The sequence below is a fragment of the Trichosurus vulpecula genome, chromosome 1, assembly GCF_011100635.1.
Source record: "Trichosurus vulpecula isolate mTriVul1 chromosome 1, mTriVul1.pri, whole genome shotgun sequence".
Taxonomy (NCBI): domain Eukaryota; kingdom Metazoa; phylum Chordata; class Mammalia; order Diprotodontia; family Phalangeridae; genus Trichosurus; species Trichosurus vulpecula.
The window spans coordinates 213,934,645-213,950,441 of NC_050573.1; the positions used below are offsets into that span (position 1 = coordinate 213,934,645).

General features: G+C 33.9%; 1 protein-coding gene across 1 annotated transcript in view; it reads right to left on the reverse strand.

Moving 5' to 3' along the window:
• Positions 1 to 414: 414 nt before the first annotated feature.
• The window catches only part of CCDC102B (coiled-coil domain containing 102B), a 797,015-nt gene continuing 781,632 nt past the window's right edge, over positions 415 to 15,797 (reverse strand). Inside the window, exon 9 of the mRNA XM_036736648.1 lies at positions 415 to 532. Coding sequence (XP_036592543.1) covers positions 415 to 532 — 118 coding nt within the window. The remainder of the gene's footprint in view (positions 533 to 15,797) is intronic.

A 15,797-nucleotide genomic window follows, 5' to 3' on the forward strand; every position in this document is an offset into this window, starting at 1 on the left:
TGACGTGTAGGAGGTGAATAATAAACTGAAGCTTTAACTTTTTCCCCACAATCTTACAAGCTGTGGTCTCTACTTTTTACAAAGCACATTTAAAATTTCGCAACTTTTCTCAGTGACAATAAAAGAGGGAGGTGCAAAATTTGAAGAAGTGATTTAGGAAAAAAAAATTCACAGGGTATATAATTCACACTTAAAATCTCAACCTCTCTTTTTATAGAAAACAAGGTAGGTAAATTTGTTTTGTGCAAAAATTGTTGGTATTGGATAAAAAGCTTACAAAATATCCTATGATACTTTACATTTTATAAAAAACGTATATTTGAGGTGGTTCCAATTGATTTTCCCTTCTTGATTCTATTTCTGTTATCTTTTTCTTCAACTCTAATTTGACAAACCCACATGTCCCCAGGTGCTTCATGAAATAGACTGGCCACCTTCCTCCTCATACTCAGCTTCTGTGGAGTCCTCAAAAGCATATTTAGGACTCACTTTGATTCCATATGCAGGACACACATTTTTTTGTCTCTTGAATCTGGAAGGAAAAAGAAGAAAATGTGGAAATGACTGGAACATCCAGAAAGGAATACCTGGGATAAATAGAAATGTTCTTCAGTATAAAAATCTTTGCTGGTTTTAGAGTCAGGAAGACTCATTTTCCTGAGTTCAAACTTGGTCTCAGATGCTTACTTGTTCTGTGACTGTGGCAGTGAACACATTTTACCTTAGTTTCCCCATCTGTAAAATGGGCCGGAGAAGTAAATGGCAAACCACTCCACTATCTCTGTCAAGAAAACCTCAAGTGGGATCACAGAGTCAGACATGATTAAAAAACTGAACAAAAACAAAAATTAATTAATCTTTCTTGATTTTACTTAACCAGATTAAAGCTGGAATTAGGTATCTTAATTGATCTTATTTGAACCCCAGCATATGCTTTTATCATCAGTTGTCCAACTCTGCACATGAGTCACATGAGTGTAGAGCACAATGACACTTCACTAATCACAAGAGGGGAAGGGATGATTTAAAATGAAGCCTATATGATCAGGTCTATAAAATAGGAGAGAAACCTAAAACAATAATCTATACAATGAAGGGTGGGGGCAGAAATAGGGTCTGAAAAGTAAGTCAAAATCTACCTATTTCAATGTTAAATGCATAGTAACAATGATCTCAATTTTCCATCTTTCTTTAGTAGGAGAACTTTGGAGGTTACAATTGGATGAAATATTTTCTAAGATAAATCTAAACATCTTGTTCAAATAAATAAGAAAACAAACAACCATATATACCTGAACTGATAAATTCTTTCTGTAAATCAGAAATTTTCAGTAAAACAGAGACAGACAGACAGATAGATAGGGAGATAGATAAATAGATAGATAGATAGATAGAGTACAAAGTGGAAATTTATAAGTTTTCTAGGAGTAAGCTAGGCCCCCAAAATCATAGACATGCATATATGTTTACAAGTGACAGTGACACACACGTACATATACATATAAACAACTGCACTGGATGATGAAAATGAAAAAAAAATATTTTTCATTTTATTTTTAGTTTTTGCAAGGCAATCAGGGTTAAGTGACTTGCCCAGGGTCACACAGTTAATAAGTGTCAAGTGTCTGAGGAGATATTTGAACTCAGGTCCTCCTGACTCCAGGGCCAGTGCTCTATACACTGCTCCACCTAGCTGCCTCTTTTTTATTTTTTATAAAAATATATGTATATATGTATTTATGTGAACATGTATTTTTACCTATATACATGTACATGCACTATATGTGTGCATATGTCTGCACATATATGTGCTTATATTATTTTAAAATTTAAATGTATATGTTTGTATACACATTTTATTTTTAAATTTTGTATTATCCAAATTAACTCTCTATATCAGTTAGCTTACAAGAATACTCGAAAATTTTCATTTTACTCTAGGGGCAGTTAGGTGCTTCAGGTATAGAGTTTGGGGCTTAGAATCATGAAGAGCTGAGTACAAATATGGCCTCAGACACTTAATAATTGTGTGATTTTCAGCAAGTGACCTAAGCTCTGTTTGCTTCCCTTTCTTAATCTATAAAATGAGGATAATAATAGCACCCACCTGAAAGGTTTGTTGTCAGGATCAAATGAGACATGCCCAAATTTCTTTGCCACATCTCCAAGGAACTGGGTCACTGCAAACTCAGTGTGTGACCCTCGGATCCCAGGCCCCCAACAGTATATGAAGGTGAGAGAGTGTCTTTCCCAGCTCTGACTTGCTAAAGCCTCTTCCTTTTTCTCCCTTGAACCAGTGCCTCCTGCATATACCTGTTTGTTTTTCATATGTGTGTTTCCCTTTTACTTTTTAGAGACAAATATCTATATGTATACAAACATATAGAGATATCTGTATCTATGTGTATATGTATGTGTGTGTACATATTATAAACATATACTAACAAAATATTATCTATGTATGCATATGCCTATGTGTATATATACAAATGTATACATCTGTATATACATATACATATAAATACACAGAAGGTAGATACGATAGACATATGGGTATAGGTAGATAGATAGATAGATAGATAGATAGATAGATAGATAGATAATCTTCACCCCATCCATGACATATAACAGTAACCAAAGGAAGATATTCTACTTAAATTGTATATTTACCTCACTACAACCCTGGAATACTTAGGACAAAGCTAAGTTTAAATCTGATGTCACTATTTAGTGACAATCTCCATTCCAGAAAAGATATTGACCTAAGACATACATATTCTGGGCTAAGTGTGACTACCACTGTCGGTTTAGAAGTTACAGATATGCCTTCCATGGTGATACTTGAAATTGTTATTGGGAAATCAACAGTCAGAATGAAGGACTGTTGTGCATGAGGGATTTTGTAAGTAGAAACTTTGGAAATAAATCTAAGGATGGCAAGGGAACTGAATGAAGGAACTGACCCCAGGCACTTCACATTCTACATCATGTTTATTCAAATGGGTTATGTCACTACCAAAAAGGATACTTCAACCTGAAAATTTCTGCCCATTCCTCCCTCTATACAGTGTACCCAGATTCATCGTTCTAGTAAGTATATCCCTCAGGCTCATTGTTTTCTTCCTTAATGATGTTGGTCAGACCCCTCCATACTCTTCTGAAAAGTTGCAGAGCATAGGGTGTACCTAAAGTCTGGACACATAGAAAAATAGATGGCAATGTGGAGTTACTGCATCAAGTTTACATGAACCTTACAAAGTGCATCAACCTTTGCATCACACAAATGATGGAAATTATACTTAAGATGTTATTTGTTAATATTCCAATTAAATAAAATGTGGTTGAAAATTTCATTCATTTCATTTCTTGAAAATATGCATTTTTGCCTATGTGTCCGGACTTTAGGAACACCCTGCAGAGATGGCTGTACACACAGCTTGGATGCTTGAGGAGTGCCTGATTATTCTCCTAGTATGATGGTAGATAACCATATTACCAACTGATTTTACCCTCCAAACCTAACACATGTCCATCTGAGTAGTCAATGCACTCAAAAGAGCCTTAGATCTTTCCATCTGCTCTATAAGTCATCTTTCTTTAATGTGTTATCTACCCCAGTTAGATTGTAAATACTTTGAGAATAGAAACTCACTTTTTTTCTGATTATATCCCTCAAACTTAACACAGTGTTTGGAATCTCCATCGTGTTTATCTGTCTGTCTCTCTGTCTTTCTCTTTCTTGCATGTGACAAATGATTTGGCTACCAAACTTAATACTAATTAAATCATTTATGAACACAAAATAAAGTATATGTATTAAAGTTAAATGTGCATAAAAATAAAAAAAACTTATTAACTTTATTAAATTGTTATTTCAAATATTTTAAAATTATTTATATTTTTAGAAATATAGAGGTCATCAAAGGCGATCCATTTTGAACATTACAATTTGATCCTAAACCCAGAATTAGCAAAATATTCTTAATGATTACATGGTTCAAATAATAATATAATAATTTAATACATTTGTATTTAAGTGCAAAATGTACTTATTACTAAATGAATGACCCAGAAAAAAGTTCTAATGCCCATAATTTGCCTTTCTACTAGTATCTCATCGGACAGAAAGCAAATTCTTGGTGCTATTATTATAGACATGTATTTGAAGGTATCCAAGCTTATTTGATAAACTATCATTTCAGTTTCCAAGGCAACAAAAACTCAAATACAGTGTAAGCATACTCTTCCTTTATATCTCAAGAGAACCAGAAAATTAGGGAATTAAAAGAGAAAAGAGCCAACTCAAAACCATGAATAAAAATGATACAGCCAACATACTGTATCCTATCCCCTTGGAATACACATAAACTGCATATTTAAAAGCAATTTAATTTATCTTGCAATATAAAAATCCTTTCTAATGGAAATACACAGACCATTTCTATAATGGCCTTGGCTTTCAGTTGTAAAATCTCAATTATCAAAGCTAATGGGCCCTCATGAAACAGGGTAGTGAAAACATAGTTTGCAGTTTGCTGCCTCTCCAATATCTTTAACAGATTAATAAAGACAAATTAATTTTAGCCAATTATCATGCTGGTGGTCTTAATTGATGAAAATGGTATATAGTTTTTTTTCAAACTGATAGCAACCCAATACTTTATTTATTAAATTGAGCATTATTTTGAATAATGGGTTTTTAAAATGTTGCTTTATAAAAATATAAATGAGTAAACACTATGAATTTTTACTGAAAAGTACTCATGGTAGCAATACTCCACATTTGCATTAGAGCAATGCTATTTTCATTAAGAGGTCAGAGTTCTTTATTCCTAAATCATTTGGAACTCAATCAGGCATTTGGAGGAAAAAAAAAGTGAAAAAAATGCTTCTGAGAGGCACTGCAATAACAAAACTTATGTACTTTATTTTCCTTATGGACATCTTAACTCACCATAGTTTTAATTCATTATTATCTCATCAGGAACACTCCAGTAGTATCTTTCCTCTTTCTCCAGTCTATACACATTCCAATCAATGTGGACTGCTTTTGTTAGATTTACCTTTCAAACATGTTGTTATTGTCATGTCACTCCTTACTAAGAAAATTTCAATGACTAATTCCTAATAAATAAATTTCATACTGCTATGCTTTGCATTCAAGATTCTCCACAATCTAACCCCAGCCTATCTATATATTTGTACCCCTAGCTGCTTAGAATCCCTAAACCTTAGTTCAAGTCAAATTAGTTAATTCATTTCTCTCTCTTGTATGTGTGTGTACATGCATATATATATACATATGCATACACATAGAAATATATATTTGCACATATCCATGCAAGTACATAGAAGCATGCACATGTATATGTGCACATATATAAATATACATGCATATATGCACTATCAATTTATCTATCTATCATTTTGCCAACATGACACTGATATTTAGATGTTATGCTATTCTTTCCCTTTGTCTTTACCTATACAATTCTACCTGCTCCTCACAGGATAAAAAGGAAAATATACACCATCAGGGCTGGAAGTACCTTCAGAGGTCATCAGATCTAACTTCCTCATTTTATAGGAGATAAAACTAAATATCAGCAAGTTGAATTGTCATAAAGCTAATAAGAGTTGTGAAAAATTTTTCCTTAGAGATATCCGAATGTCATGATCATTAGTCAGTATGGGCTCTTCAAGAATAATTCTTTACAAGAATATTCTAGATTGGTAGATTAAGGGAATTCTCTATTCTTAATAAAAAATAAAACTCTCAATAAGGCAAATGAAAAAATCTCTCATGATATCATTATTGTGAAGATGGAGAAAAGTGAGGTTAAAGATAAGAACTAGAAATATTGAGAACTGGCAGAATTATCAGTCATAAAAATCGTAATTATTTTATCTATCACTCTTGAGGAAAGTGGTTCAGAGATCTGTTGTTGATGCAATTTTGTTGTTCAATAGTTTAAAAAAATATGTGGATAAAGTCATATGGTGCCCTTATCAAACCTTCAGCGAGCACAGGGATAGCAGATACTTTTAACAGAATTAAGATCCAAGAACATTCAGCTGGCTGACAGGATGGGCTAAGTTAAATAGGATAAAATTTAGTGGAGGTAAATGAAATATTCATATTATTTTCAAATAACCAACTGCACAACTGTAAGTTTGGGGTGGAATGCCTAGATAAGAGTTCTTGTGGAAAAGATATAAGGATTATTGTCAGCTGCAAGCTCAACATGATTTAACAGTATGACTACAATGCAAAGTAGAAATGCACAAAATTCAAAGAAACTGGGAAAAAACAATAGTGACTGGAGAACAGATAATGAAACACCCCCAACCTTCTTATAAAGAGAAGAAGGACTAGGATAACAGAATGGTGTGTAGATTTCTAGATGTTGTGAATCTTCACTAATTTGATTTTTTTTCTTACAGATAGGGCCAATTCTGGAAAGGATATAGGTTCCAGAAATTATGGTAATATAAAATCAAAAGTTACAAACATTTTTTAAAAACAAAATACTCATATATTCTTAGGCTAAATTAAAAGACCAACTTTACAGAATAAGAGATGTGATACTCCAGCGATCTGCTAGTAATGATTAACAACAGGCTCTCTGGAGGGAAAAGTTCATATGCTACATTTTTAAGAATAATTCACATTATTAACATTTCTCCATAATTTTCTTAAGTTTAACTATAGACAATCAACAAAAAAATAAATCAAACCCTGATCTGTATTGTTTGTAAATGTTCACAGTGAAAATTTAACAATCTGTTTTTGTGAGGTGATTCAAGCTGGCTTCAGAACATCCCCATATTCTTCTCTTGTCAGAACAAATATAAGATGCTCATTAAGTTCTGGGTAACGCAGTACATTTTTAAAAAAAGTTTTACTGATACCTTTTTTGTTCAAGACAGTTATTATTTTTTCAATAGAGCCCTGTCTTTGAACATACCCTCATAAGAAATAAAAACATCTAAGCAAAACTAAAAACCAAATGAATCCATCTAATCACTTCCTCAGTATCCATCATTTGTAGCCTCACGATCCCCAACTCCTAAGAGGAGAGAAACATTTTTTGTCAGTCACTTGTTCTTTAGAACAAAGACTGTGGTCACCACTGTTAAAAAAGGACATAAATAACTTGGAGTGTACACCAAAGACTATAATTATTAGAATTATGCAGACCCTAGAAACTGCTTAAGTCCTGGATATATTTAAAAGTTTTGATTTAAACAAAGCACGTTTCAATCAGTTATATTTGCTATACTATTTATACATGTGATTATTTAAGCACATCTGTGTATATACAGGCCCTGCCATTCAGCTTTTCCTGAATTCTCTCCAATTGACTATTTCCCTCCCTCTTCCCAAGGAAGGACTTTGAAACAGCTATTCCTGACAACTGACTGTGCGGCAAATCTTTAACATCTCTGGGTCTTACTTTCCTCATCTTTAAAATTATCTTGAAGATTCCTTCTAAGTCTAAATCCAATGGTTCTATGAGGATATGTGTGGACTTATAAGAACAAACTAGAAATTGATTTAGAAAGTAAAAAGCTAAGGAACTTTGAATAAATTATGTTTTTTTTTATTTATAGTTGAACAAACGTTAGCATCAAATACTGTCGACCAAGATTAGCATGGAAAAGCATGACTAAGCAGGCAAAATACCATATGTTCTCCCAAACCCAAGCATAGTAAGGATATTAAGAGAGCTATTAAGGAGATGTCCTGTTGTGTTCAGGTATAAGATGGCATATGGCACATTTCCTATCTAACTGTGCATCTCAATATTTTTGTCAGCTAATACCACTAATAAAGTTCTATGGGCATTTGTTTTATAGAAATCAGTGCCTTCTTTTGAATTAAATTCCTGTAATTATGATTGTATCCACTGAATCTCAGAGTTGGAAGGGACCTCAGATGCCATCTAGTTTAATCCCTACCTGACTGAGAGGATCCTCCACAACATATACAAAGCATGGCCATTTGACTTTTACTTGAAGACCTCTAGTGAAGAGGATCCCACTTTTCCCTAAAGTACCCACTTTTACTCTTGGACAACTTTCATTGATGGAAAGTTTTTGTTTCTTTGTTTGTTGTCCCATAAATCAAGCCTAAATATGTGTCTTTGAAGTTTCCACCTATTACTCCTTCCGGGGTCAAGTAGAATAATCATTGCAAACTATTTTACACTCCAGACTTTTAAACAACTCATTTGTGAATTCTAGAAGAGAATTTCCTCTGTGGAGAGAGAGAGAGAGAGAGACAGAGAGAGACAGAGAGACAGAGAGAGACAGAGACAGAGAGAGAGAGACAGAGAGGGAGAGAGAGAGAGAGGGAGAGAGAAATTTTGAAGTTAGCTAGAAATGGAAATATTTTAAATATAACATTAAAAGCACAGAAATATAAGTGAATTAAAACAAACAAAAAAAGATGAATAAGAGAGGCAGTATATTTTGATGGGCAGAACACAAGCTATGGGTCTAAATGACTTGATTTCAAATTTCCCCACTGGAAGTTATTCTTTTTGTGACCTTGGGTAAATCACTAAGCTTTGTAGGGTCTAAGTTTTCTAAAATATAAAATAGAGGGATTGCATTAGATATCCTTAGTAGTCCCTCTAAGCTCTAGATTGCTGTTTCCATAATGCAGTATGAGGCAAGAAATATGTTAGTTTATTCCCAAATAGACTCTAGAATCTTTTATGTTATTTATTCAACCACCCATAATGCAAACATATTTTCAGGTAATAGCTAATAGAACTTTATATATACAAACATACAGCAAGATTGAATTGATATTATATTTTATCATTTCAGAATCTTGGCTAATTTAAACAGAAATGGGCTTAAAGTTAAACTGTCTAATATGTATGGTATATCAAATGAAAAAATATTTGAAAAATTTCACTTAGCACAGTGCCTGGCACATATTAAGTACTATATATGTGTGTATGTGTGTGTATGTATGTGTGTATATACATACATACATATACATTTATCCTCTTCCCCCTTCCTTCCTTCCTTCCTTCCTTCCTTCCTTCCTTCCTTCCTTCCCAATGGGAAAAAATGATAGAAACATGATTGTCGAGTCCTTATTAAAATTACTCAACTGAATGCTTTATTTTCAAGACTTTAAAATATCTTTATACATTCAAATAATAGTTGTACCAATGATAAATCCTTTTTATTCACTTCTTAAGTGGATTTTCAGAGGAATTTTACTAGATACCAGTTTTATTGTGACTTTATTTATTATGTGAACTGGGAAACAAAATTGAATTTCTTTCCAAGTACACTAATTCTGCTAACAGAAAAGCAGGAGTAGGTACTTGCCTTGTCTTGCTATTGGTTTCATTTCTCAAAAGTTAAGGGAAGCAAGAAATGCATCTATGACTTTGTCCTTTGTTACAACAAAAGCAAGAACTAACAGTTAACATGAAAGTCACAGGAACTAGGGACAAGATTGTAATAGTGAACAAAGGAAATTCAGTGCCCTAGAATTTAGAAAAGCATATAGTTAGGTAGATAGATAGATAGATTTAGAAACAGATGTAGATATATGTGTGTATGTATGTATATATATATATATATGTATATACATGTATATGTATCTGTGTGTATGTATCTGTATATATACATATATATGTGTATATGTGTGTATTAATATGTGTGTGTTTAAATCAGGTAAAAGATGATATGTATGATTCTATGTCCTCATGGTTAGGATGCATATTCACTATATTGGCAGCTAGAAGGTCCAATGACTAAAGTGGACAGAATGCTGGGCCTAGTGTCAGGAAGAATTGAATTCAAATCCAGTCACCCCATATACTTACTGGTTGTGTGATGCTGGGCAAATCACTTAACCTCTGTTTGCCTTAGTTTCCTCATTTGTGAAGTAGGAACCATAATAGTACCTCCCTTCCAGGGTTGTTGTATCAAATGATATTATCATCACCATCATTACTATCATTATCATTATTTTATCAACGTGTCAAATTCCTATCCATTCTTAAAAGCCCAGCTGCCATCATACCTCGCCCATTAAATTCTTCCTTACTTGACATTGGTATTTCTTTTCTCACATCTCCTAGGGTAGGGATTTTGAATCTCTCTTTTGCATTATCATGTTCTATTTTATATTCTAGTTATTTTGATATTTTTTATTCCCCTTTAATAATTACAATCATAATCTTAATAATACTTCACATTTAAAGAGCACATGTTTTATAAAGCAACTCCTCCACTAGACTTTAAATCCTCCTGGTTAAGTCAATAAATTATTAATTCTCTTTATCTCCTCTAGTACGGCTATATGTTCATAATAGGTTTTAGGTCTAAGGATGATAAATATATCCTTACAACATTATAATTTGATATCAGGTAGTCATATCACATATTTAGTCTGAAGTTTATCCGAAGGGTTTTATTAATCCATGAATTTCCTGATCAGTTTAACCCTTAGAAGCCCAGCTATAGCATAAAAGAAGCCTGGGGGAGGGAGATACAGACACAAAAATACAATTCCCCATCTGTCTTCCCCTGGGTTGGCATATTTCTCATGGCTTTCTGAAAAATTTCCCTGGAATCATTAATAATGTAGGAAGAATCTTTTTTTTAAGTCCAAAGACTTAAGTCTGATAATCTCTATTCTCATTTTAGAAAAATATGTCTAAAGTTGTGCCACTAGCCTTGAAATTCACTCACAAAAATAATCCCTTATCCCCCCCCCCAAATTGTCTTTTTTGGAGGGTATTGCTGGCACAATTATTGGCTAGACATTGCTCCTGGATCTACTGGATTCTTCCTGTTTGTTTGTTTTTAACTAAAATGAATAGAAGTGATTCCACCTGACTAAATCACTCATAACACCATGTTTCCTATGTACTGATTATATTGGGGTTTGTGTTGCAGTTATTACTATAGTATTCTATCTTCTGCTGGATTGCCAGTTTCTTCAGGGCAAAAAAAAAATGTAATGTTTTTTTCAATGTGGTAGTTCTATAGTGTAGTACTTTGCCTTGCATTTAGTAAGTATTTAATATGTTTCTGGAGTTCAATTGCCTATAGCATAACAGATTATAAGATTTTTTAAAATTAAAGTCTGATTGTTTAAACAAAATCATAATTATACTGAGAAACAGAAGAGAGAAGCCAATATGGTTGCACAGGAAGCTCAAAGATGAGCTCATTTTTTTAAAAAAAAGACAAATACAAGATAGTGTCATGTGGCTATGATAAAATATGAAAGACTATCATCAATGCTAAAAATAACTTGTTATGGGAATGCTAATAGTTCTGTTATAATTAATCAGTTGATCATCCTCCTACTTTCAGTTGAAAAAATTCTTGGGGTGATTTCATCAGTTTCTTTGAATTTAATTACCATTTCTGTGCTACTGATTTTCAAATTTTCCTAACCGTCCCTCAATTCTCTATTGACCACCAAGCTCCCATCACCAACTGCCTTTCAGATATCTGAAACTGGATATCCAGTAGAAATCTTTAACACATTCCCAGAACCAGTCTCATGATTTTAGCCCCTAACCCAGGTGTGGGAAACCTGTGGCTTGAGGGCAAATGTGGCCTTTAAGGTCCTCGGGTGCAGCGTCTTGACTGAATCCACATTTTATAGAACAAATCTTTGAATTAAGGGGATTTGTTTTGTGAAGTTTGGATTCAGTCAAAGTGCCACACTTGAGGAACTAGAGGGCCACATGTGGCTTTGACACTGCAGGTTCCCCACCCCTGCAACTCTTCCCAACTTCTACCTTCCCTATTATTGTAGAGGAAAATACTATCCTCCCCTTCCCTCAGATTCTGAACCTAGACGTCATGATGGTCACCTCACTGTCCCTCATATCTCATGTCCAATCTGTTGCCAAGTTATGTTGAATTAGCCTTTTTACCATCTCCTGAATATACCCTCTTCTCTTCTGTTACACTGCCACCACTGTAGTGCAGGCTCCCATCACCTAATGTTTGGATTATCACAATAGTCTGCTCATGGGTCTACCTACTTCAGGTCTCTCTCCACTCCAATTCATCCTCAATTCAGCCACTAAAGCTCATGTTTGAGTGTGTCATCCCCATATTCAATAAACTCCAATAACTTCCTATTGCCATCAGGATCAAAAACAAAATGTTATGACATTCAAAGCCCTTCATAACTTAACATACTCCTAACTTTTCAGTCATTTTGCACCTTAGTGACCTGGAAAATAGATTGAGGAGAGATAAATTAAGAATTACTAGACTACCTTAAAACCATAATGAAAGAAAGATCCCAAACATCATATTTAAAGAAATTATCAAGGGAAACCAACCTAATATCTTAGATCCAGAGGTAAAAATAAAAATTAAAAGAATCCCAATTATCTCCTGAAAGAGATTACAAAATGAAAACTCCCAGGAATATTATAGCCAAATTTCAGAGCTCCCAGGTCAAGCAGTCAGAAAGAAACAATTCAAATTTTGTGGAACCACAAAAGATCACACAAGATTTAGCAACTTTCACATTGAAAGAGTGGGAGTTTTGGGATATGACATTCCAAAAGATAAAGCAACTTGGATTATGACCAAGAATAACTTAAGCAGCAAAACTGAGTATAATCCTTCAGGGGGGAAATGTATATTGAATGAAATTCAGGACTTTTGATAATTTCTAATGAAAATACCAGACCTGTATAAAAAATTTTGAGATTGAAAAAGAAGACTCAGGAGAAGTATTAAAAAGTAAATATGAAAGAGTTCTCATGAGGGACTCAATAAAGTTAAAATGCTTACATTCCCATATGGGAAAATGAGACATGATTCCTAAACATTTTATCATTAATATGGCAGTTAAAAGAGTTTAAATACACATAGGGCATGGGTATGAGTCCATCATGTTAGAATGAGCTCCCCAAAAAATGACTGGGTGTTAAAAAGGGATGCACAGGGAGATGGGAGAAAGAAGAAGTAAAATGAGGAAAGTTTTCTCACATAAAAAGGTAAAAGAGGTGTGGAATGAATGAAGAATTTTTATAGTGAAGGGGGAAATGTGGCAGTTGTAGATAATGCTTGAACCTCATTCTCATTAAAAAGGACTAATATATGTATATATATATATATACACACACATATATACATATATACATATACACACATATATGTCTGTGTGTGCATGTGTGTACATGCACACTTGGATATAGAAATCTATCTTTTCTAAATGGAAAAATAAAAAGAGAAATTCTGGAGACTCTGCTACTATAAAAATTTGAATATGAACTAACTGAAAACAATGGGCCATGAAATTTGGTGCTGCCAGCTAATGGCCATTAGAAAAACATTGAGATTTTAGATTTGTGAAAATAAATCCTAACTTAATTTGATTGAGGGTTATCCTGTAACTAAATTGTCAAATGGTCTCTTTAACAGTGAGATGCATTTTCCTATTCAAGTAATTGTTTTAAATCAGAACTTAATGGAAATCACATTTCCTATCCTGCGTTGAGGCTTTATGCTGGAAAATGCATGCATTAGGAAAACATAAGTTAAAATCAATTTTCAGAAATTTATTGGCTGTGTGACCTTAAGCAAGTTATTTCTTTCTTTTTAAATTTATTTTTTATTTACAGCACTCAGTTCCAAAAGTTTTTGAGTTCCAAATTTTCTCTCCCCTCCTCACCTTCCCCCCAAGATGGCATGCAATCCAATATATGTTCTACATATACCTTCACATTGAACTTATTTACAAAATAGTCCAGTTGTAAAGAAGAATTATAACCAATGGAACAAAACATGAGAAAGAAGAAATGAAACCAAAAAAGAAGGAAAAAAAAGAGAGCAAATAGTTTGCCTCAGTTTGAGTTCAGACTCTGTAATTCTTCCTCTGGATATGCATAGCTTTTTTCCATCATAAGTCTTTTGGAGCTGTATTTGAACCTTGCATTGATAAGAAGAGCCAAGTCTATCAACGTTAGTCCTTACAGATACCATGTGTCTGTAATCATGTATAATGTTCTCCTGCTTCTGCTCCCCTCACTCAGCATCAGTTTATATAAGTCTTTCCAGTTTATAATGAAGTCCATCTTTAAGCAAGTTGTTTCACCTCCATGTACCTCAGATTCCTAATCTGTAAAGGGAATATTAATACTAGCACCTACCTCCTAAGTTATTGTAAGGCTCATCTAATAGTGAAGTCTTTAACACCATGGCTGAAATGTGAGAATACCCAGATAAATGTTAATTATTATTATTTCTTTAAATTTAATTGCCCCATAAAGGTTTACTATATATTGGGTTTTAGATGTGATTAGTATAATATATCAAAAATAATAAGATGATTTTCTATGATAACTTTGAAATGCATTCAATTGAATTGATATCATCTGACTGGCTATAAGTTTTGTTTCCTGTTTTAAATATATCATGTATGTTATTATTGTACTTCTAAAATCTTTAATATTGGGCAGAGCCAAGATGGTGGAGAAAAGGCAGCTACTCAACAGAGATCTCCCCCAAATCACTCCAAACACCTTTAAATTATGTAATACAGCAATTCCTAGAACAGCAGAACCCACAAAAGGATGAGGTGAAATAATTTTCCAGACAAAGACAACTTAGAAGGTTGGTAGGAAAGGTCAGTTGCATCCTGGAGAGAGTGGAACACAGTCCAGAACAGGCTGTACCAGCAAGGACCCAGACTGAGCAAACCAGGAAGGTCTTTGGAGCTACTGTATCAGCAATGGCACAACTACTTCTGGAGCATTCAGCCCACAGATAGCAAGAGGGTCAAATAATTGGTCTGAAGGAGATTACAGAGGTCTCTTTGCTGGCATTGAGGCAGGACTCCATTGCCTTGCCCATACTCAGGCATTCCCAGAGTAAGGAGGAATACCAGCTTACCAGAGCTTGCAGTCTCAGTGGAGTGGAGACACTCATCACAGTACCAGGGCAGAAATGACTGCATGTGGTCACTCACAAACCAGAGCACCAGTCAGGAGAGCAGGAAACACCTCTCCTTAAATCATACCACAATGGAAGAAAGGAACACTTACAGGTCCCTAGAAGTACCTCTGAAAACAACTGCACAAAACCCATGAAGCTCAGGACCATATGCCCTCTACCTAAAAGTCAAGTAATAGTCTGGTAAAATGAACAAACAACAGAAAATTCTGAACATAGAAAGGCAATGTGGTGACAAGTAAGATCAAAACACACACTCAGAAGAGACAACAAAGTCAAAATTTCTGCATCTAAACACTCAAAAAAGAATATGAATTGGTCTCAGGCTGTGGAAGATCTCAAAAAGGATTTTGAAAATCAAATAAGAGAAGTAGAGGGAAAAATGGGGAGAGAAATAAGAGTGATGCAAAAATAAATCATGAAAAAAGTCAACAGCTTGGTAAAGGAGGCAAAGAGAGTACCAAAGAAAATATCTTAAAAAACCAAATGGTAAAAGAGGTACAAAATGCCAATGAGGAGAAGAATTTCTCAAAAAGCAGAATTGGCCACATGGAAAAAGAGACACAAAAATTCACTGAAAAAAAATTCCTTAAAAAGTAGAAGTGACCAAATGGAAAAGGAGGTACAAAAGCTCACAAAAGAAAATAATTCCCTAAAAATTAAAAATAAACAAATGGAAGTTAATGACTGTTAAACACCAAGAAACAACAAAACAAAATCAAAAGAATGAGAAAATACAACACAGTGTGAAATATCTCATTGCAAAAACAAATGATCTAGAAAATAGATCCAGGAGAGATAATTTAAAATTATTGGATTATCTGAAA